Raw genomic sequence first — 24,731 nt, forward strand, 5'->3', positions numbered from 1 at the left:
AGGGGAGACTGTGGAAAGAGAATTTTAAGTTCTTTAACAAAATACTTGATTGAAGTAATTTATTCATGTTAAGCAACCCAAAGCAGTATTGAATAGCTCTGTCCTCCTCTATTTTGAGGAACTCTTTAAAATGGAAGAAAAAACCCTTTTTTGTTTGTTTTCTAAGAGGGGGAAAAAATAATTTCAAAATATGTTAAACAGTTTAGTGATTCTTATTCCATTCCTTGCAAACTTCCCCCCACCCCACCCCGAGCCCAACCGCTCTTCCCTTCTGCACCTGCCCACAGAATTGTCATGCAACTAATTTTAGAGGTGGGTTTACACATTTGTTTTAAAAACACAGCAGTCTCCATCTCTGGTAATCCACCAGGTGGAAGCAGATGTGTACGATATCTGTACACGTATTTGTAAATCTGGGTTTGAGCAGAGGGTGTTTCTAAGAGGGCGGTGTGTGTGCAGAGGCAAGGGAACCCTTGGCAGTGTAATACCATCAGTAAAGCAAAAATTTGCAGTTAACCAGCAGCTGGATTCGTTGGTGGTTTTTGTTCATGTGGTGGACTGGGTGACATTGTATTAGCCAATTCTTCTAATGTATGGTTGGACATCAGTTGCCTTGCTGTTCTGAATTACAGTAGGGAGAAGGTACCAGGGAGGGCATGGGGAGAATAAGATAGGATGTGGTTTCTTAGAGGTGGATGCTCTTCTTGTGCTAACAGAAGTTTGGGTCTGTTAGCCTCAAGTGTGCTTTTCTGACCTACAAACTCGTTCATAGCTTACTGGTGTCTTCCTTCTGCCCATCTTCCCATTAACCACCTGCCATCCCTGTGCCTCTCTGCTCTTGCAAAAAATGGCGTCTTTGAAGTTTGGGCAATATCCCTGTAGTGTTTGGCCCTCAAAATGATTTTGCTTTGAGCACATCTTTGTCTGGAATGTGCTAAAAGTGCTTAGATTTTTATTTTGTTTGGTTAAGGGGTAGGTGGAAGGCCAGAGGGGAGTCCGAGAGGTGTCAAACAGGAAGCTTGAGGTTGAGGTAGCTCGAAGTGACCTCCTGAAAGCATCCCTTCTGGTCTGTGAGTCTGCTAAAGGCAGTCATTTGGAAAGGGGCTGCGCTATCTGGATTTACAGTGCCTGCTACGTTTCATATAACAGAAATGCTGTGGCTGTGTACTGCTGCAAGTTTTTGTTGTCCTCCTACAATTTTTGTTATTGTTTCTCTCTTGATGTGTTGCACTAAAATTCATGTCACTGCCTGACAAACTGTATTCCTAATAAGTTAGGGTTTACTTATAGAGCAAATCCTGGACAGTAAGACATGTTGAATATATATTGGCTTAAATAATTTCGTTACTGACTTGTACTCTTTGAGCTTTGAGTAGTTCTGAGCCTGTTACAGAAACAATCAGATTGCCTAAAAGTGAGGTGTTCCTTTCCAGCTATACCGGTGAAGATACTTGCATGTTAAGTCCAGAGTTGCAAAACTGAGTCCTGTACTTGTACTCTGTGCATGGCAGGACAAAAATAAAATGGAGGAAGAGCTGAAAGAAGCAGTTAGCAATCATTTGAAGTCCTGTGGGAGCTGAGGGTCAGAATTGCTCTGAGAATCAGTTCGGTAGAGTATATGATAATACAAGGAAATGTATTGCAATAAGGTTTTCAGGGTTTTTTATTAGTAGCAGAAAGTTTAAAAATAAAAAGAGAGAGAGAGAAAGCCTGGGAGCAGAAGTGGCCTGAAGGAAAAATGACCAAGGCTAGCTTAGAATTTCAGAGAATGATGGTTCAGGAGTGCTGCTTCACTGCATCTTCATGTGAAACTCCTTTCTGTCTTATGAAGAAGGGTGAGACAGATTACAGTCTTGTGAAATCTCACTTCTTAATGCTGTTTCAAATAACGTGAAATAGTTCTGGGCCTTATGCTTTTCTTGCAGATTGAGGATTTTAAACAGGGAATGCCAGGCCTGCAGAAAAGTGACTGTAATCATAAATCTGAAAGCGGCATGTGGCCTTTCTTGTCATTTTTAACAAGCTAGAACTTTTCAGAAATCTGCCCAGGCAAACTTTTGGTCCTGCTGTGCCGCAGTGTAATAATTATAATGCAGAAACAGCTGATGGGTCACATCTCCAGGCCTGCGCAGCGTTATGACTTGCTACCTACATTCCATGTTTAGCTTTGAGTGATCAGATGGTGTAAGCAATGTGAGATAGTAGCGCCTGAGGACATGCAGCCAAGCAACAAGTCCTGTCCCTCTGCAGCTTTGGTTTCTTTTCTCTGCTTATGTCCCGTCCTGTCCCCTTAAGGTGATGCGTTTTACAATAAATACCACTCTCTGTAGGAGGTCAGCTGCCTGTGTGGAAGCATGTGTGCCATTCCCACTGTGCTGTATGTTAAATCTAAGGGCCCAAGGTTTGTAAATATTGTTTCTAAAGTACTTCAGGGCTCCAGGTGAGCTACGTGCTGGTGGTTCTGGAGCTGTGGTTGGTACATGTGGCACACGGTGGCAGGCTATTTCAGCATTGCTACTGATGTGACTTAATGAAGCATGAGTGGTATTGGAGGGGGTAAATTTTGTGTCTGGGGAAAAGGTCATTGACAAATGTTTGCAAACAAACAAACGAGTTGAAAATTATGCTTAATTCAGCCATGTAAAGACTTAGGGAGGCAGGGAGGGAGAGGTATATTTTCGAGATATGTTTGTTTTGTGCTTAGCACTGTGCAAAAGGTACACCCAGCTGTTGATGTAGGAAAAATTGGATAGGTAAGCAGGAAATTACTAACTCCTTGCTCCCCTCATCCAGGGGTGCCATCGGAGAAATGCAGTGCAGATATTTTAATTGTGGTAGCTTATTTTATTGTGAACTTATTTTCACTGAGGTTAATGGGAGAACTGAACTTCAGGTAGACTTTTAAATAATAGGAGTGTTTTCTGTGGCAGAGGGTTGCAAATGAGCTCTGAGCTGGAGAGAAGGGAGTGAGCAGGAGCAGGAGTGGAGAGTCTGGAGATGGAGCCGGTTGTGGGTTCATTCCACTACATCTTTTCATCTTTCCCCGGTACTGCAGCACCGCAGGAGTAGAGTTACCAACAACATTCTTGCTCAGGTCTCTCATCCCTCACTCAAATAGAGGGTGTAATTTGACGATGTCTCAGCTCCCCCGCGTGAAGGTTGTTGATGAAACTGTGTGTATGTACATTTTTAAGTGCAAACAAAAAACAACCCAAACAAACACAGATCCCAAATCAGAACAGTTCCATGATCCTGGATCACTGTGTGGTTGTTCAAACTCTAAGACTGGCACAAGGCTGGAGGGAGAACATGTGGCCAGAGCTGTGGGGTAAAGTGAGGACTGGCAGCCTGTCCTTCTGAATGACAACCGTGGCTTACATCAGGTTAAATCAGTCTGTACACTGCGGGCTGGAGCGAAGCAGAATGGATTAAAAACAGGTTTTCACTTCTAGCCTTGAGTTTCCTGCAATTCTACATAAGCTTGTGGGGGTGCATGTATTTCTGCATCCCAGCTGCTGTGGAATATGAGAGACATTTTCTTGCAGGACAAGTCTTGCAGTCAGTATTCACTGAAGTTTTCCTTTTTTGAACGGCTGTGTCCACAACTTTCACAAATAGATTGTGAATCTGGATTTTTATCTCCTCCTTCTCCATCCGTATCAGCTGTTATCAGCTGCAAACAGGTTAACAGTGAGGCCTGCTGGGCTGCTTAATGGGTGGCCTGGCGCTGCCTTTGGGCTGATGCAGATCATTTCTATTGGCCAAGGTTATCTCCTCCTGACCTTGTAACCAGAACTCAGCCACCCGGTGGCACAGTAATTGTGAAAAGGAGGACTTCTGAAAGAATTCCTGAAGGCAGGAATATCCTTTCTGGTTTTGTGATAGCCATGTTTTGTCTTCATCACTGCTCTGAATGGGAGAGTGCCTTGATGTTGAGTTTGCAAATTCAGAGAAGGTTATATTTTAAGATTCTTGTCTTCTGAAATCCCCTGTGGAGACTTTATAAATTTAGTATGGCAGGAGGCTGCTGTGCCACAAGCCACTTTTGCTTCTGGGCTTTCTTGGTTGCTTGCTCACTGAGCATTGATAGCTTCCTATCTGTAGCTTTTCATACCAAAATGTCTTTTACCTTGTTTGCAGTTGGTGTTTGGTTTACAGGACTAAAAATGTTTGCATGCTTTTGGGTTGAAGAGGGACTTCTGCTAACAGAAGTGTAACAGAATGAAGCAGGGGGATTAATGGGGGAAATGGAGAGAGAGGGAGGAGTTTGGTGGGTTTTCTTTTTTTCCTGGAGGCATCAGGCTTCTCCTGTAGTGAGAGAGAGCATAGTACATGGAACCTAAAGACCTTTAAAGTACATGCTGAAATGGATGCTGGGAAGATACAGTACAGTGCTTGGGCACAACTCCAAGGCTCCCAAGGCAAGTAATATTTAAACAAGCTGAACAACCCCTTTCGGCGAGCAGCAGGAAATCCAGCACTGAGCTTTGTGTTGTTGCATGGTCAGCAGAAGATAAAAGCTCAGGCTATGCAGCTGGGGTTCCCTCCTATCACTGAATGGCAAACTGTTAAGGAAAGATAAAAGGACAGAAAAGAACAGGGGGTCGTCTTATTGAAAAAAGCATTCCTTCTTATTTTAAGCCATCGAAGTACTTTGAAATACACTGAGCCTGATGTAAGTCAGGAACAGCACCGTCGACAGCTGTTGGGGTGTGTGGGAGCTTTTACATCAGTTGGCAGGCAAAAGGTGGCTTCGTCCCTCTGCTTCATCAGAGATAAATGTTTAACATGGGTAGGGTAGTGATACACCTAAGTGCTTCACCGTGAGCCTCACAGCTGGCAGGAGCTTCCCAGATCGTTTTTTTTTAGGAGCAGGGCGTGTAATGGTGGGGCTGCTGTTGACTGGGGATTTCGTTCTGAAATGCAACCAGCATTCAGCCATATATAGCCTTTCCAGGGCCTGCTTTCTGCAGCTGATCTTTGGTAAGGGAGTATTTTAACAATGAGGAAGAGAATTTAAATGAATGAGATTGCTAGCTCAAGTCTTCTAATCAGTATTTGCTCTATTCCTCCCCGCCGTCCCTCCTCCTTTTTTCCTGCATCACAGCATTAGTGTCTTGGGAAAGAAAATGCTTCAGAGCATTTGTTACCAATTTAGCAGCAAGTACGTGCTCAAATTTGGGATTTCTGAGATCTGTGTGTGCCATATGCAGGCAAAACGTAGTATTTGCTAGTTCCAGTAGAAGGGAACAAAACAGAAGACACAAATTTGCTGTTCTGCAGATAGTGTTTCTTTAATCTAATGAGACTTACATTTGTGCAGCCTTTTTGTTTTGTTAAGACGGTTAACCGTCCTCCCTAGGGTGCCTAATTGCTTATCATGAACTAATCAGTCCCCTGGGTATATGAAGGGATGAAACACTGCCAAGATAGAGCCTGTGACTTCCCCCAGAGGTGTGATAACCCTCCCAATTACCCCACCCTTCAGGGAGCTTGCTTACTGCTATTTTGAAGACCTTGTTACTTGAGAAATTATCCGTGTTTGGAGATTTTAGGAAGTTTTAGAGGAGTGTATTTGCTGAGAAACCCTTGAACTCGTCAGCTTTCGTGGGGTTTTTTGTCAAGTCTGTATTGAATAATATTTCAAGTTTGGTGTGAAAATGCTGAATATGTTAGTACTGCCACTTCTGTTTATGAAAGTGCCTACCTTCATAGCCTTTGTGGCTTGCCAGACCCGAAGAGATGAGGAAAGGGCCAGTTTCTGTCTTCAGTTGCCAGTAACTAGGGATGGTGAAATCTGCAGAAACTCCATTTGAAGTTCAGATGACGGGACGAGTGAAACAAATCTGGTGGTGACTTGTTTCTGATTTTTGGTAGAATGATAGTTATGCATTACCATGTGTGAAATGAGTGGGTAGATTAAGAAAATTTTTTCATCTTACAGTAAAAAATAATTTATTTAACTAGTGTTTTTTCTGTCTTTCTCCTGTTAGTTTCTTGTTTTAACTTGTTCAAATACGTGTTTGTCTGCTCTACAGGTTGAGATGGCCAACAATTTCTTGAATTCTTCTCTTGTATTTTTCTATATTGAATGGTTGAGTTCCATGAGGCATATAAAACTTACTACAAAACAATAATGTCTGAACTGGAAGCAGAAAACAGCTCCTGCTATTTAGTTTTTGAGTGAAAACATGAGTTCTGGTGTTGAGGTTTTCTTTGTCCTTTACTTTTGCTCATGAAAATGAACATAATTTTTATGTGAAGTTTGGAGAATGGAATCTGTAATTCAGGTAGAAATATAGTTTGTTCCCTTAAAGAGTTGTAACCTAATCAGTGAATAATATCAGATTTATTTATTTTTCTTTGTGGTTCTCTTAAAACACTTAAGGTCTACTTCACCTCTGGTCGTAGAGTAGATTCTAAGTGACCTTAGCAATATCAATGTAAATATAAATATTTTCATAGTATGTACTGACTTAAAACTAAAAAAAGCAAAGTGATTTCATGCTTAGAATTAAAAGATGATGGCTGTGTTGGTGTGCATGTTTACATGACCAAGAAAATGTTAATTTGGAAGCATCACTCCTCAAAAGAAGTGTGACTTTCAGTATCATAGGTCTGATTATGATTTTTCAGTGTTGCTTCACTATGTGCGCCTATGTGAAAGTGATGAGTTAAGTTTCCACTGGCTGTCCTACTGTGGAAATTGAGGTGGATGCAAGTGGGCACACAGGCCACTTGATCAATTTTTTTGTTGTCATCATTCATTTTTCTCTACTTGCAACTACTACTTTACCCAGAACTGGGTTGGACCTATGCATAGATCATACTAATTTGTTTCACGCTATTATTTTGGTTTATTATATGTCAATATATGGGAGTCAGCAGAAGGAAATGAATTTCCCTTTTCATATGTGAATTGTTTCAAGAATTGTCTGTGTCATCTGCTTGATGGCAATGTGTGAAACACTAGCAGTGGAATTGGTTTTTTGGAAGAAGAGGGTGGTTTTGGACTAGCAGCAGACGTTTTTGGCTGGAGGAATAGCAACTTGAAACTTCACTTGCTGAAGAAACCTGTTCACAATTTTGTCTGTTTTGTTTTTTTTTTTTCCCCAGCGTTCCTGAAATAAACTTCCTGCAATTCTTTGCAGTGTGCAGGTGTCCAGACTCCCCTTTACTCATGGTCGCCTGTGAAACCCGTCAGGCTACTTGAAGGCTGTACCTAAAATTCTGCTGGCAGTGCAGCACACAGCAGTGGCCTTGAGATAGTTACGGTGGACACCTTGTGCAGCTGCAGGCTGTAGCATCCCCTCGTAGTCCGAACAACTGAGTATTGCGGTCCAGGAGTCTACACGTGTGGAGGACTGCCTGGAATAGAAAAAGGAAAGCTGCAGAGATTGTAAGCTGCTGCTTGATCCGTGTGGCTGTTGTGCCGAGGAGCATCAAAACATTGCTGGATGGATCCGACAGCTCGTTGCAAAGTAGAGGGTCAGTCTCGTTGGTTATTTGCAGTTATTAACCTTAGTGGATTTTAAATTTTTTTGTTTCCTTTGTTTTTATATTTTTCTCTGTATGTGTAAGAGGATTGTGGGCTTGCAACCAGAATGCTCATATTCAGGAAACTTAAGGCTGTTCCTACTGAAGGGCTTTGAAGATCAGCAGGCATTTCCTCCAGGGTTTACAGCATTGTTGGAGGAAACAGTCACTGCAGAAGTCTTCAGGCCTATCCCCCCCGACTCTGGTCATTCCTTACCTCACCAGCACGTGGATTATGCTGTTTGCAGACTGTCTAAGCTGCACGATGACCTCCGTGGATTCCTCATGAGCTTTTACAAGGCCAGGCCAGTGTACTTTGTAAAATCCTTTAGATATGCCTGCTAGGCCTTTAAAGTCCCAGAGCAAAGGCTATACTGCAAGGAACTTGGAAGGTTAGCAGCTGGATATGGTTGTGGATGAAGGGGGACTTGAGTGTGTGTGTGACTACGCAGTTCTTGTTTTGAAAATACATATTTTTTTCAGGTCAGATAGAGATATATTGTTTCTGAGAAGGCTTCTTGTACTCTCTGACAAGGCTGAGGGACTTCTGAATATCATAAGAAATTGTTGAACAGGGTCCCTGTGCCCTTTTTTTGCATGGGTGTTGCAGTCTATGAAAATTAACAGATGCTGTTTCACTTTGTCAGTGTGCTGGAAGCACCTCCCCCAGGTTAGTTTCCCTGTGTGTACTTCAAAATAGAGAGCAATCTCCGCTGAAGAGTGCCACTGGCAGGTAGCACTGCTGTTTAAAATTTTCTTAGTGGCTTTCCTGTGCGGATCTCAACTTGGAGAGGCTTGCCAGCACTGTCTATTGCTGTAATTAATTTACTTAACTAAACCAAGAAAGAAACTTTGTATTTCAGAATTTAGAGCTCTGCAAACAACCCCAAAGGCTGTTGGCCCAGCTGCTATAAGCCAGTGGGTGTGCTCACAAAACTGTGGCAACTTGTTCACAGTGGAGGGAGAGAGATGTTTTTCTGAAGGCTGGGTTTCTCCTTCACCTGGAGGAAGCAATAAACCTCAATTTGAGCGATCTGTGGTACTCTAGCATCTGTGGCAAATATATATCTAAAACAACTCCACATAAAATTAAAAAAGCTAGTTTGTATCTTTTAACTCTGGTTCACAATAACAGGGGAATGGCAACTGATGGTTGTCTATGCTTAATATCTCGTGGAAATTATGTAAATGGTATGTATCTGTTTCTGGTCCTTAGCAGACTGTAGGAGGTGGTTGACCTGAGAACTCTTTGTGCCTTGTACAGTGCAGGACAGATGTTGCTTTGGCTTATGGGTCTCCAGAGAGTTTTCCTGGTGTGGAGATAAAAGCTAGGAAGGAGCACTACTAGTTGTCTTGCTCATATAAAAGCTGTGTAGCCGCTTGGGATACTGCAGTCGGAGGCTGACATTACAAGTGCCTCCCAGGGTAGATGGGAGAGCAAGGACTGTACAGCATGCTTCTGAGTTCCCTTTGCTTCAGGACACCTCTCTCCTCCCTATGGCATGTGGTTTCGCTTCTGAAAATTTCAAGCTAAAACCTTCTAATTTAAAAACCTATTTTGGGGATGTGGGGGAGGTAGGAATATGATGTGCGTTTCTAAACTTTTTAAATTATCTTGATTATATATTTTTTTTGTTGTCGCTTGGAGAATGTGATAGGGGAAATAGGTCCTGTGCTGACCAGAAACAGAAGACAGGAAGATAATGATGTTAACAAGGTGGGGGAGAAAAGGAGGTGTTTGTTTAGAAAAAACCTAGTCACTAAAGCCTGTGGGGCAGAGGAACCCTGCTGATAACACAGATGAAACAGTCTGCCTCTTTCCTAACTTTAGAGGAGTGGAGCTTTGTAATAAATGGCTGCCATGTGGCAGCTGTCTCCCAGCTTCGTGAGCCTGGCAGTAGTTAATCCTGTCAGCAAGTTATGCTCCCTGGAAAAGAGCAGTGAGAAGAGCCACAAACTCTTGAATCATTCTCTCTTCAAAATATTTTCATGTTGAATCTCTTTCTGCTTAAAATGAGTTTGGTAATTTGATGGAGATCCCATCTTTAAGTAGCATTAAAGTGCAGCTATGTTGGCTTTTAAGTAAAATGTTAAAAACATGCTGAGATGTTGCGATTCTTTTCTCTCTTTAAAAAAGCCAATTAAGTTTTGGAAGGTATATATCCCAGAATAAAAAATGTGCTGTGTAGAGAAGGGGCACTCTGTGTTGCTATCCCCACGTGTTAAGAAATTACAGGTTGAGCATCTGAGATCACGATTATCCTTGAAAGCTTGAGGCTTTAAAATTAATGTGTTCAGTTTACTTTTTGTATTTTGCTGAGCTGAGCACGTAATGTCTCTGTCCTTCTTCCGTAACCCAGAAAACTAGAATTTTGACTTAAAAATGTTGAGATTGTTGTGCAGTAATATAGCAGCATCAGATTTTACAGGCTCGTGATAAAATCATGATGGTTAACAATACTACCACAAGGCAATGGGGTTAAATCCCTGTAATTTCTTCTTTTTCTTTTCTCATTTTACTGTTTTATCTCGTGAGGTGTAAAATGTTTTGCCATGCTGCCTGATATGGTGCTCCAAGCAGAGAGTGTGCTGGCATCTCCTGAAAGACAGTGTGGTTGGACTGCAAAGGATGAGCTGGGGGCTCTGCAGTAAGTGAACTGATGCTCTCTTCCTTGGGCTTGCTTGTGTAAGGATGTTTGCTAGCATATGGATGCACTTACAGCAATGAAATGCCATGTGGGACATAGCTACTCCAAAAGGAGTCTTTTCCTGGTTTAGCTTACCCTATTTGCAGAATGTTTTTTGTGAAATTACCTGTGCATTCAATCCCTTTTATGAAGCTCTCTTTAAATCCTCATCTTGGAGGAAGAGGATTGCAACCAGAGCACCGCACAAGAAGCGTGGCACTGGCACAGGGCATTTTCTGTATCTTCCTCAGCATGATTCATCCTGCCTCTCTAATCCCTGTTGAACCCATCCTGCGCACATGCAGCTCTGGCTACACGTGAAGAGCAAGTGTGAGGGGGTGAAATATATGTTTGTTTCTTCCTCCAGAGACTTGCTTTAAACCTTCACCTCAAGTCCTGAGTCTGATGCTGCCCTTGGCTGAGCTGCTGGCTGTCAGGATGACGGACAGAGATTGGGACGGGGACTGGCCCTCCCTCCTCCCGCTCTCCCTCCCCAACAGCTGCAGGCACCAATTGCCAGGGAGCAGCCCTGGCTGCATGGTTTCGTGGCTTTTCTTCCTCTTGTTACTAATGTGCCTTCTTGTTTCGGTGATGATGCTCAGAGGAACAACCGGACAGATTGTCTCCTCTGGGGGTGGGTGCCTGGGCATCTGCACAGCCAGTTGGTATGGCACAGGAGCCCCTGTTTTTTTCAGTGGCACCAGGGGCTATTGATGGCAGGCTGGGGCTGTGCTGCTGCTGCTGCACAGATGCTTGCTCTTGGCCCACCTTAAAAGGACAAGATATCCCGTGGTTTAGACTGTCCATATATTGTTGGGGATGTCAGCATCTCCGTCACAGCTACCCAGCTGAGCCCAGTGTCCTGCTTTGCCTGCCCTGCGTGCCTGCAGCCTCTCCTTAGTCAGAGCCGAGGGGTGCTGGAACTTGGACTGTTTGAAGAGGAGGTTGCTTTTCTTCTCTGTTACTCAGAAATGTTTTCCATCTGGCTCTCCCTAATGCAATGCATCTAGTTCACCCCTTGTGCTCTTGGACAAGTTTCTCATTCTCTCAGCACAGTGCTTGCTTAGCAATGTAAGTGATGGGACATCAAACTATAGCTCCCCCTTCGCTCCCCTCCAGGGATTTAAATTAACAGGGTTTGTCAGGACAAAGCAAAAATGAAAAAAAACCATAAAAACCAACAAAACCCAAGCAACAAACCCCCAAGGTTACATTTTGATTGTTTCCTCATTTTGCATCCCTCATCCCCTCTTGCTTGTCTCAGATGGCGGCAGCAGCAGATGAGGTTTTGTGCCCTGGGGCCGTGCTGCCCCAGGATTGCTGGGGCTCCCCTCAGGCAGGTGTGTCTTCCCTTTCTCGGCCTGTTTGGCAAGGAGACACATGTGATGGGGTTGCCCACTGGTCCTCATTTTGGCTTCCCCCTGCCCCTTGGTTCTCTTGCCCTGTCCTCAGCTCCTTCTGGGCCATGTGGGCAGTGGTGGTTTTGGCAGGCAGTGTGACACCACCTGCCTGACCTGTTCCTGCTTTTGCAAAATACCTCCATCCTGCCTGCTGAGGGAAAGTGCATGCAGTCTGTGACTGTGCTCTGGACTCCCACCCTCTCCCACACCATGTCCCAAACCCATCCCATTGCCCAGTAGGATGTGAGCCAGCCCTGACGCAAGGGAGAGATGCGGTAGTGGGGAGGCTAATTGATGTGGGGAGGGTCCCTGGGCCATTTCCCAAGGAGTGCTGCCCTGCTGCAGCCAGTGCCAGCCCAGGAGAGACTTGAAGGGACTTTCTCGGGTCGCCACTTCATCTAAGGCAAATAAACTGGAGTTAAAGCCAAGAAACACATCGACTTCCTGGAACTCTGTGAGCCGTCCGCACAGCTGTCCCCACTCCCCGAACACATGCAAAGCAGAGCTTATAAGGACAGACAGTATTGCTTTTGTGTCCCTCCTCAGCCAGTGGGGAGGGCGCAGGGGAGGGGATGGGCTGGGTAAAGCCCAAGGCGTGCCTTGTTCCGTGTTCCCCCTGCATCGCTGTGGTTCCCAGTGACTGAGGGAAGCCAGGCTCCCTTCCCACTGGCATCCTGACAGCTGTGCAGGCAGGAAGGGATGAGAATGGAGTGGTGTTTGCAGTTGTCTGTGTGGGAAGGAGTGGAGGGATGTCTGCTGACAGCCACTTGTTTTACTCTGATGTTACCCTGACTTTATTTTTGTGCCTAAAAGTGGTGCTTGTGGTCCCAGGTTTGTTAAGCTGTCTTCAAATTTCAGTATCCTTTTTGCTTGAACAAACTCTTGAAGGTGACTGCAGTGTGGTGACAAAGACTTCTGGAGGGCCAGGTTCTCACCAACAAGCTGATATGGACAGTGAAGATGAGGAACAGCTCATAGATATGTCTTTGGTCAGGGGGAAGGAGTGCTAAGGTGTTAGAAAAGTCTCAAAATTCATCAGCAACTGTTGATCCTAAATACAGCCACAGGTTATTGCAGTTATTGCTGTGCATTTTGTGTGGTGCTACCATCCCTGAAAATGGCAGCGCTGTTCAGGAACTCAGTGCAGGCTTGGATCAAACCCTCTGAAGCGCTTACCAAATGTGCTGTGCTTTCCTGTTGGGAGCCAGGGGTCCATCGGGTTTTACTTTCGGTCTCAGTGCCAAGCAGCTTGTGCCTTGGTTCTCTTTTCTAGCCTAGCAAGACCACAAGCTCCCACATGAGGGCTGTTCCCACAGCACTCAGCGCTTGCAAAAGGGGCAGATGTGGGTTCCCTGTTCAAGTTAGCAAATGGAGTGCAGGGCCAAGAAGATAGGCATGAATGCATTTTATATTAAGGCTGTGTCGTACCTCCGTGCATTGCCATGAACTAGTTGGACTGTATGGGCGAATTTCATCCCTGTTTTGCCGTGCAGTGTCTCACTGCTATATTAGTACAGCTTCCTTGTTTTTAGTGCATTGCATCAATGTAATACCAGAATGTCCTGGTGATTCAAAGTTGTCATTCACTTCAGGCATTAGCTAAGTTAAAATTCTGATGTGCTTGATGGAGAGAAGGTTTTGGTCATCTGAGCCAAAATCCTGAGGAGCACTACTGGTCCATAAGTCACCAGAAAATGACTTTCAAAAGCTACATAAAAAGTAAATGCACATGTGTATCACATCATGCTTGCAAGAAGATAAAACAGGAGGAGTAAATATGTTTGAGTATTTAAAATTTAACCTAACGGTTAGGTCTTGTCACAGGAGCATATAAAATAATCTGGAATATGGGGGTCATCTTGTTCTTATTTGGTGCTTCTTCCTCTGCCTCGTTCCCACACCAGAAGGTGTTCCCTAGCTCAGTTTTAAGGCATGGCCATGTTTATTCCATGTCTGGGTGTATCTGTCTGTATACCAGTTAGGTAAGAAAAGGCATAATGGATGTTGTAGACTCATGGGCTTATTTTAGGAGCATGCACTAACACACATAAAACAATTGTATCGCTAATAGTCAGATAGTTCGTAGAAAGAGGACCAGTCCATCTTTTGGTACTCAGAGAGTACCCTTCAAGAGATGTTACTCCTTTTGGTTGTTGTCTTTTAGGGGGTTTTTTGATTGGTTTTGTTTTACCCTAGAGGAAAATGTTACTTACAGGTACAAGTTTAAAACCTTTGGGGTAACATTCTTAGTTTTTTAGCTGATGGTAAATGAAAGAGCAGCCACTAGATACTTCCATGCCACTGTGTTTCTCTGCTTGTGTTCCTTTCCCTCTTGGCTGCTCTGTACTGGCGCTCCAGCAGTGGTCACAGTGAGGTGATGCTCCCAGTAAATTCTCTACTGATGGGGTACCCAGTCAGCACCAATACTTCAGTAGCAAAGGCAGAGTTTGGTTTTCCTTTGCCTTGAGGCAGTGCCTTGAATAGCGTTAACCTTTTTTTCTTCCCAGACAATGGCTTTTCACCCTCTTTCCTTCCTGCCAGCTTTGATGCAAAATCCTGTTCAAAAAGTAGTGCAGGTGATAGGGCACATCTCTTTTGGGGTGGGAGCAACCATTTGTGCTTGGGATTGTTGCCATGTGCTCTGGGAGCAAAATTTGCTCTTCTGTGTAGAAGCTTAGCAGGAGACCAGTGCATCAGAAACAGTTTGTAGTGTGGTGTAGTGATTCTTAGGTATTATAATCTCAAGGGTAAACGGTAAATGGTAAACTTTGTTTATTCAAATGTGATATACCTCTTTGAAGTTCTGTTCTCGTCTAAATTTGTATACTAGCAGGTCTGGCCTTCATTTAAATGATCCTTGGGTTTTTTTCCTGCCACTTAGAAAAAAAACAGTGGGAAAGCCTTGACTAAGCTAATAGCGTTGCAAAGATGGAAATGATGAAGAAGGCTCAGGATTCCTGTTTGGGCCTCATGGGAAAAAGTGGTTTGAAATGCATGTGTGTGGGGGTGTGCATTCCTAAACCTGTCATTTCTTTTCCCTGTTTCTCCTCCCCCACCGTGTTCTGAAAGAGTACTACGGCATGTTTAGTGAAACCAATAAAAGTATTTGGCCGAGAGTGTTAATCTTTCCCTGGCCCAATTAGTGCATGGCTTCTACTTTAACGTTAATGTGGATTTTTTTCGGAAGGCAGAACAATGAGCAGCTTTGTGTTAAGTACCAGGTTTTTCCCCTTCTTGCCTGTATTGTGCATTTCTTCCTATCTATTCTAAAGGGAGAGCTCATGTGCAAAGACAGTGGAGCAATCTGGAGCAGAGACTTGTACCAGCTCCCAGGGGCCCGGACGTGCTGCTCCGTGCTTGTGTAGCTGCCTCTCAATGGCAAATCAAGTGACTGTGACTCTGAAGACTCACCATTTCTTCTCCTTTTTTCTTCCTTCTCCTGTAGCCTGTGTTCTTCTTTCCACTTCATCTGTGATGCTCTTCACCAGAAGGAGAAGCAGCTGTAACTCTTTGGAGTGGTCTTCAAACAAACAAACAAACAAATACAAATAAATACACATAAGCGAAGGGGGGGGGGAGTAACTGCTGATGGGCTCAGCTTTAACATACATTGGAGTCACACTTTATCCCAAAGGAGGAAATAGGTCTAGCAAGTGTCTTCCTGTACAGACTGAATGGGAAGCAACAAGTTTTTTCTTTTTTTTTTTTTTTTTAAGCTCTGCTTTCACAGTGACTCTCCCATTAGCTGGTTGTGTGGGGCATCAGAGCGGGAACTAAAGGCCCCTCAAGTCTCACTGTGGAGTAGAATTTGCCCCATTTTCGTGTTTTCAGCAACATCAACAAGTGGAGGGAACATGTTCCCGCAGAAGAGACCGGTCTCTCGGTGTGGCTGTGCAAAGAGGGCTGCTGCATTTTTTGTTTGGTCCTGTCCCCCCTACCATGTGTTAGCGCTCTTGCTTAGTTGCTCACTCTCTTCTTTTCCTCCTTTTCACAGAGGATGAATGTGGCACTGGGGGGTTTCTTCAAAGTAGAAGATGACTTGAATGCCTGTGGCCACTTCCCTGTTTCCTAGAGGCTTTGGTCCAGTGTTGAATGCAACCTGAGGTTGTACTGTTTGCCAGCTTATTTCCTGTTTGTCCTTTTTCCTGGAGGTCTTTGTTTGCTTTTGGGGAGAGGGAGGAAGGAGGCTCCAAGCACAACCTCCAAGCAGGGACATGTGGTGTGAAGGTTTACAGTCCTAAAGTCAGTATGACATAGGGTATCCATGCTGGTTGCTGCCTATCTGATTCCAAGTTTCATAGATGCTGTGGAAAAAAACCCCAACACTTCCCCATCCTCAGTGATGCATTTTTTTAAAGGGGGGGGGGGAACCCAAACCAAAAAAAAAAACAAGGCTGCAAGCAAAATCTCTCAGTATGTTCCTGCCTAAAGGCACTCTGCCATGGGTTTTCCCACAGGAAGGAGTGATTTGGCCCAGTATTCTTATTGTTTCTATATCCTATTGCAAATAGAAAGTCATGCTTCTGAAACTGGTGTGTGCTGCTCATGCAGTTATCTTTGTTTCGGTGGTGCATTTTTGCCACATCCAAGAGAGTGGAAAATACATAAGTAAATAAAAATGTGCAACAACAGTTCAGTTTCAATATTTACACTGCTTTCGACATTTTTTTAAGGTGCAGAAAACAGTTTTAAAAACAAGATCTGTGACTTCATATGTTTGTTTGCCTTAGCAGGAAGATATTTAGATTTAGAAATAAAAAAATAACCATTGGTTCATAGAAATTATAAAATGCTGTAGTAGTATAATCCATAGTTTTCCTCCTGAAAAAGGAACAGAGAGCAAGCTGGCAGGTTTTCCTAAACCGGTAGATAGGTTTTTTTAATGTAAATGTATACCTTCCTCTTCTGCAGGCTCTCTCTGAGCATTTCCCATTTTCAGTGTTGGTGAAAGCAACGCCGGGAATTCTGACTCTAGTTCTCTGGGAAGCTGCTCAGCTATCTGAAAGCTACCTTGGCAAACAAGGGAATCTTCGCAGTTACACAACAAATTTTTTTCCAGGATGTATCAGTGGTGACATTAATGTCCTAGGTATTAACTGAAAGAGGAATGAATATGTGTATTTTGGAAGGAAAAGTTGTTTTGTTTGTTTGGGTTTTTTTTGAGGACTAAAGCACTTATTTGTTTTAACAGAAATCTCTCCAAATTATTTAAACTGATCCTTGTTTTTGGTGGTGCTAAGCAGATACAGCAAGCAACTTTAGATTTAGGCCAGTCTCAAAAACAATTCTGATGTTTATTCTATTCAAAGTTAAGTCAGCTACCACATAAGTGGTTACAAAAGGGGGGAGGGGGGCGAGGGGGAGGAATTACTGTGTTGCTCTTGAATGAGATGGACTTTTTTTTAAAAAACAAACAAAATAACAGTAAAGTTACAACAGTTAAGGACAAACAAAGCAAAGACAAATAAATGGCTCCCATAATTACTGGAGAAAATACAGAAGAATGGGTGCTTGGCCTCACCTTGGAGCAGGAAATCACTGTGTCAGAGGGACATCAGTATTTCCTTAACAGAAAAGTTCAAAAATTATTAGGGAAAAACCACCTTGAGTTGTTCCGAATAATATTTTGTCTGTTTTTGAAGATGCAAATTGAAAGCAGTGTTTATTAAGAGGTTGATGTTATCCTGAGCCTTAAATGCTTGGCTTAGTCAGGTCCTAGGTTTTGTCTCTAGACTGCACTGGCTTGCTATGTCAGATCATCTGTGTGCTGCTACTAAGAAGGTTGGCAGCTAAATGTGGAAGGTTAAATCCATTGCTTTGTCTGGCATGGTATGAAATGAGGAACTACTTGACATGAGGTGGGCCCTTTCTTTTTGTCTCTCTTCTTGGGCGCTCTAAAATGCTAGTAGTTGGGATAATGTAGTGATTTATTGTTTTCAAATGATATCCAAACAGTATTTGAAGATGTGTTGTGTGACTGATTTGCATGACATCCTTGAGAATGTCTTTTTTTCTAAAGGAAGAAACCCTGTTGAGTTAACTGTGATTTGAAGGCAATTGTCTCCGCTCTCTGATAAAAGGAAAACTTGCATTAAGGCTACTGGATGTGATTTGTAAATCTGAGATGATGAAATGTCCACAGAGTATTTCCTTTCATAATTAAATAAATATTTTGCTTGTAAGGTTAAAAAGGTGTATTTCTCCATTAAAAATGTGTCAGTAGTTTTCAATATTACAAATAACCTTTTCCAGAGGCTATAGCCATGAATGCTATGGGCAGAGAACTCATCTGATTCTTATGTGTTGGTCGTCCCCCATCACCTCTAAAAGTGATGTTTAACTGCCCTGTCATTCTCTAGACAGAACAGGTATCCTTCCTGAAACCCCAATGATAGCATGATAAGTTTGTGGTTTCAGAAAGGGATGTGGAGGAATTTGGTTGGTGCATACAGTGGTTGCTTATGTCTTCAACTCATGTGGAAACCTTGGGCAGTGGCTGTGAAAAATGTGCAAAATGGTCCCAGAAACCTCAGTAGTCACGTCACCACTGCTAGAAGGAAGTTGGTGGTCACAGTGAATTCATGTATTGGAGTAAAGGTTAATCTCCCAAGAAGAGAAGAGGGGAGCAGTGCACATATGAAATTGAATTACATAAATTCTCTAGCTGCAGACTATTCTTCCAACTTCTTAATCAAATGTCACTACTGTCAATGATATGTTAGCTTACTCTCTCCTCCTCCTCCTTTTTTTGCTGACTGAATACCTGGGACAAAGCTGGTAAGGGTTTCCTTTCTTTGTTTGCCCAGGTTTTGCCACTGGCAGAAGCAACAGCATCTCCCAGCTCAGTGCCTGGAGTGGGTGCTTGGCTGTGCTGGAGCTGTTTACATGCTTCTGTCACTGGGTCTATGTGCCAGTCAGGAGAGCCCTCAAACTAGAAGGCTGTAGTCTTATTTTGCTAAAATGGCATCCAGAAAAACTTATGCCTTTTCTTTTTTTCCCTTCTCCCTCACGTAGTGCTAGAGGGTGCTGCTGAAGAAGAGGCTGAAGAGCCAGACGCTACTACACGTACTACACTAAGTGAGGAGACCAGCAACCAAGAAGAGAGCCACAGTCAGTCAGGGGATAAAGATGAAGGTAACTGGTTCTACTAGCTCTGTGACTCTGTAAATTAGGGCATTGATTAAGAATGTGGAAACATTTCTTACCCATCCATACACCTTACCTGTGTGAAGAGTATAAGATACATTGAGCAGAAGCACTGGTGCATATGTTTCTTTCTCCATCCCTAACTTTTATCTATCTGAAAAGTATAAAATAGATTGAACAGAAGCATGGGCGCATAAATACTTGACTACCACTGCAGGCTTCCAAACTAAGATTTTCTTGGCTCCCAGTAACTTGGCACCACATAACTTAGCCTCAGAAAAACCACCTGTTTATAATCCTCAAACTTATGTTCCAAAGACAGTGTTATGCAGAGATCAAATGTTCACAGACAAACGTGTTCCTCCTTGTTCACCTTCACATACTCTTCTGTTACAGTGACTTTCTCACAACACACATTAAAATTCTATGCTTTCCACCAGAGGTGACAGAGCAGTAGGTTTGCAGGGTGTTCCCGGTTGTTTGGGAGACTTCTTTTTAGGAAAAGGAGTGTTTAATTTGAAAGCATTTTCCTTTTCAAATTCTTAAAGAGCAAAGTGAAAGGCCTTGCCTGTGTGTTTGACACATCTGTACTTTGAGAAAGCAGAGATGAGATTTTAGGTGTGTTTTGAATTTGGTATCTGAGATAGGAGCATCCATGCTGCATACAGTATGTGATGGACTTGTCTGAATCTCAACAGCTTTAGCTGTGACATTAGTCATGGATGTAACACATATGCTCCATGACTTGTATGGCTTGGTAGACCAAAAGAGAAAAAAAAAATTACATAGATGCCAGCTGTGGCAGTAAAGAGGCTACTGGGGGCATATGGGGTTTTGTTTTGGTTGGATTTTTGCTAAGTTATCTCATTCCATATACAGAGCTGGCTTAAACTATGCTACACTCTTACTGATGCCTTAATTGTGCAGTTCTGCTCAAAACACGTGCTTGCTTGAATGATTGTGCTTGCCAGAGCGTGCATTCATCAGTACTGCTCTACTAGTTCATGGTGATCACAAGGTACCACAAATGATACCATTTTACAGCAAGAGAGTGTGAAGTAAATCACTATAAGCTCCAAAGAGAATTAAGGTTGAAAATTGAGATAATGTGATTGTCCTGTGAGAAGAAATGTACCCCTTGTCTTGTGTGTTCTAATATGAGAAACTTGTCCTGTTATAAGAACTCCAGTTATTATGGGCTGATGCCTGTGATCTATGATGATTCAGCAGAGTGTGATGTGAGTTACAGACAGCTGAAAATACTATGAGTTGGGGTTTTTTTTCAAGATGGCCTAAGAACTAATGTGTGCTTTTGTTTGTAATTCCAGAGAAGCAGCTGGAAAGCTTAAACACCTACAAGGTATCCCCAAGTTCACCAAACAGTTTGGACGGAGCAGACTTGTCCTCCATTGACGCCATGATGTCAGCAGTGATGAATGTGGGGAAGATTGCTGAAAACGGCGGGAACTCTCAAAACGTCAAATCTCCCTCAAAGTCTCCTGCACCAAATCGAATTGGCAGGAGGAATCAGGTGTGTAAACCCAAATGCAGGGAGGGCAAAGGGGAGACAAGCAGCTGCATGGGAAATGATAAGATGTAATTACGTTTCTTTGATTGTTTTGCCTTTTTTTCCCTCAGTTGATCTTTCTTGCCTCTGCCATTGTTTCTCTATGTATGTTTTCTGGTGTCTCTCTAGAACATAACTTAGAAAACTGGTAATCGGAGGGGTCCACTTGCTTGGATTCACACATAAAAAATTGAGCACGAGCTCCAGTGTCATGCTGGTCTAGCAGATGCCCCTAGCAGTAACAGAGTCACCTAAGAATTGCCGTTTCAGTCCCACTGTATCCTTTCTCCAGGCTCTTTCATTTGCATAACCTGTTGGGGGACCAGCTCAATTCATGAAACTAGGAGAAAAGAATGACCTCAGAGAAGAGCAGAGCAGTCTACCAGGAGGCTTGGCTCAGCCGTCATGTGGGACCCCTCATGAGGTCCCTCGGGAAGATACAAGTGATTTAAGGTTAAAGGTGGTGCTAGAACAAAACGTCCATCAAGATATGCAGTTTACATGTGTAGTGTAAGGTGCCTTTTCTTCTTTGTTAATAAAACCATGAAGAGCTATTCCAGAATGCTTTATATGAATTTTGCAGAGCAAATATACTTAGCTTGTATCAGTTTTTTTCCATTTACCAGTTGATGGCACCAGTTGATAACAATATTGATCTGAACAAGTGAAAGGAGAGAGTTGTATCAGTTAAAGCTGTGGTTATTTATATTCATGTTTTTCTTCTTCTGGGCCAAGCTCTACCAAGGAAGGTGCTGCAGAATATCAAGAAATACCCCAAAACCCTGTGTCCATTTGACTTTAGAGCTTACGGTGAAGCATGGAGACTTTGTAAATGAATCAAGATGTAACAGGGACCAGAAAGGTTGAGAGGCATGACTCATGTGATGTTCCTATAGTAGTTTATTAATAGCTTGCCAAATAGCTGCCCAGTTGACAGACTAATGGCTTGTCTTGGATTTTCAGCATGAAAGGAGCTAAAAGCCATTAATTGTAAATGTAAATTCTTACATGAAGAGTCTGGGCTGTATACAGACAACCGTGTTTGTGGGATCATATTGCCTAGCACTTGGCTTTAAGGTTTATTTGCAGTGTCCTCACTTAGGGGCTACCCTGGTTCCTTGATTTCATCGTGTGAAATGAGGCACTGGAGTCCAGACTAGTCTCAGTGGCAGTGCTATTACACAGCTGTCCACCGGTACACCATGTGGTTTGGCTTCAGGGAAGTTTATTAGTGTTGGTGACCTTTATTCCACCTGATAGTTCTGTGGGCATCGAATCAAAGGAAGCTTGAGAGTAAATGTGACAGGATTAAGAGGGATTCTTACAGCATAAAAATAAACAAATAGATTGAAAACATAGTAAATAGCCTATTTGTTTTTAGGCTGAAGGATCATTAAGGCCAGAGTGGCAAATGGCTACATTACTGAGAAAATACAAGTGAGATGTGAGATATTAAGCAGGTATCAATCTGGTTAGCAACCTCTAATACAGCGAATTTCCACTTTCAGCATAGCAGAATGAAAACACTGAATTGTTCTAGATCTCAGATTCTGCTCATAATGTTCCCCTTATTATAACTTCAAGGATAATAACAGTTAGCTAGTTTTCTGGGTCTGACTGCTGTTTCCCATGAGTTGGCAGTGAAACATTCTGCCCTGAACCTTTGTCCCAAAGTCTGTGGTTCTCTTTATAATGCTGACTTTATCGTGGCTGTCGTCTACCCATAGTCTAATAAACGTGTTCTCAAATCAACCTGCATCCATTTTCTTATTTGCTTTGCTCTTGAAGAAAATAAAAACTGTGACAGAGGTAGTTTTTTGAGCTGGAGAAAAACAAATGGACCTAATGCACAACTGCAAAAGCATTCCCCTTCACTTGAATGCAGAGCAGTTGTGCCAGGTTGACTTACTAAAGAGAGAGTAGCTAACAAATGAGGTGTTAATTTTATTTGTCAGTTTAGGAACTGTGTTTTCACAAAACCAGCTCTGGCGGGCTAGCTGAGTGCTATGTTTCAAATTTGTGAATGAGGGTGCTTTTACAGTAGGGATGCTAATGTTTTTTGATCTGGATTGGGTCAGTCAACAGCATTCCTTTTGTAGATACCCTGGATTTGCTTGAGCTGTGTTACGGTATGCAGAATGTACCCTGTCTGACCACTGGAGAAAGTTTGGGTTTTAGTTAATAATAAACCCCAGATTCAATACTAATCAGCTCTGGCTGAGCTATAGTGTGTTTCTGATCTTTGCTTCAAGGTGAACCAGTAATTACTCTATCTTCTGTTAATTTGCTGATTCAAAGAGAAGGCAGTCTGGAAAGCTTAAACAGACTTTGAAACAATCAAGTGCATCATGTAGAACTGCAGCACTCATTTAAAGAGGAGGGGGACAAAAAACAGTAGTGGGTTGATAATTTCACAGAAATACCCTGGGGATTAAACACCATCTAAACTGTCAGCACAGCTGCAGGGATTTTCCTTACGGCACAGTGTGCTTGTTCTCTGTCCTGAGCCAGCTTTAACACAGTTGCAGTTTATTTGGAGCTGAACATTACTCCATGGACAGGTTGCTGAAGTAGGATGGAATGAATATTTGTGAATTACGTGTTTGTATATAAAAATGGGGGAGGGGCACTGGGATAATGCACTTCAATTTTCTTTGGGTGTTCAGACTTCATAGTGGCAGCCTTTTTTTGCTTTCTTTCTAATGTTTTGCAAGTGCTAGCACGTTAGGCCTTGGCCTATATGTGTGGCCTACATAGGGATGTAGAGCCTTGAAATAAGGTTAGAAAAACGTGTACAAGCAAAAGAGCAGAGAGGAGTGGGAGAACCTAATTGTTGCAGTCCCAATCCTTTTAGAAGTGAAGTCACAAATTTTGTTTACTTTGGACAAAGTGGGAAAACAGCTCTTCATCCATGTCCACAGGTCACTGAAGTTAATAGAAAATCATCATGACCCTGTGTTTGAAAACACAGTGTAATATTATAAAAGGGAGCTCTCTGGAGTGGTTCCCCAAATCTTGTAGGAGGTGATACTGCTTTATTGAGACATAAAAAGAACTTTGTCTAACACTGTGTCAGCATCTTCCCTCCTAACATGCCAAAGAACTTGTCACAGAGACTTGTGTTAGTCATTCTCAATGTTCTTCATGAATGCTTGCATCTGACAACCTTCTGAGTTGATGACCTTTGGGATGGCATTGAGGGAAGAGAATTGCATGGAGAGAGGAAATGCATAGACACAATCATACCTACCAACTTCCTCCCAGCTGAAGAGTTACTGAGGATGAGTTTTTCTTTTTGCTTGTTTTCATGCTTTTACTAATGATACTTAAAATATCCAGCAAAGAACTTCATTAGGAAATGTCATTTTGGCATAAATATGATATTTTCCTATTGGTCATTCAGAGATGGTTTTTGTACTGTTGGCATTAGAAGTGTAGGTAACAAGCAGTGGATCTGTCTGGTGAAGATTTGCATCATTCTGACAAAACCTGAGGTTTAATTTTCAGTGCAAGACCATTTTCTTTTTAATATACAGGTGTTGGTGCAGAAGCCACACCCAGGCTTCTTAGTGAGGCAATGAAAATACCCTTTACATCATCCAGTAGCCATCCTTGTGGACAAATTCAGGCAAACACCTTTGGTTCCTGCAACAGTGCCATTTCATCCTTGGCTGAAAGAGTGGTGCCTTTGCTCAGTGTCCCAAGGGCATACTTGAATCAGGTTGAGCTCTCTGGTCGGCTTCATTGTTTGTAGTCATGGTTTGACCATGGTTACTCCTGATTCTCACCTGGGTGGAGAATAACCGGGTTCATAATGTGATCTTTTGGAGTCACGTACACTCCTGCATTGTCACCTCTTTCTCAGTATGATCTCATCAGATCTTGCAAGCTTCAGAAGGGTTGGGCCTGGCCAGTGTGCCTGAATGGGATGCTTCCAGGAGAAACACAGGATACTAAAGGAAATGGTGCTGATGATTCAGTAAATGCGGCTCTTCCTTCTGAGTCAGCCATGGAACAGAACATACAGGCCCTAGAAAAGTGCAACAAGATAGTGCTTTGCCACAAGTTGGGGTGGAAAATCTGAAGTTCTGACAACTTGGCTGTTAAAAATCTTTTGGGAAGATTGATGACGTTTTCCCACATTTTCTGGTGGTGTTCCAGGAATTATTTTCTGCTCACCTAAATTCCTCCTGGCACTTTGAGCTCGTCACAATAATTGCCTTCTCATCCTGTCCTAAACTGGTACTGCTGTGTGTCCGTGTGCTGTTAAAACAGCTGCTGTACTTCTGTGGTAATTGAAATGGCCCCTAATTATAAATTTAGAAAGTTTCTGAAACTTCCTTGAGGAATCTATCAGATGATAAGTTACTCCGTTAGCAGTGGCCTTTTGTACTT

At 42.8% G+C, this 24,731-nt stretch overlaps 1 protein-coding gene across 6 annotated transcripts in view; it reads left to right on the forward strand.

The window, feature by feature from the left end:
* RREB1 (ras responsive element binding protein 1) overlaps positions 1 to 24,731 on the forward strand; it is a 124,747-nt gene that overhangs the window by 38,009 nt on the left and 62,007 nt on the right. For 5 of the 6 annotated variants that reach the window (XM_032685590.1, XM_032685608.1, XM_032685617.1 and 2 more), the window contains 2 exons: positions 18,638 to 18,757; positions 20,098 to 20,300. In XM_032685590.1, the coding sequence (XP_032541481.1) occupies positions 18,638 to 18,757; positions 20,098 to 20,300 (323 nt within the window). Of the gene's footprint in view, positions 1 to 7,116; positions 7,489 to 18,637; positions 18,758 to 20,097; positions 20,301 to 24,731 lie in introns of all 6 variants that reach the window. The other variant, XM_032685600.1, reaches the window with a different exon arrangement.

The sequence above is a fragment of the Chiroxiphia lanceolata genome, chromosome 1 (assembly GCF_009829145.1).
Source record: "Chiroxiphia lanceolata isolate bChiLan1 chromosome 1, bChiLan1.pri, whole genome shotgun sequence".
Lineage (NCBI taxonomy): Eukaryota > Metazoa > Chordata > Aves > Passeriformes > Pipridae > Chiroxiphia > Chiroxiphia lanceolata.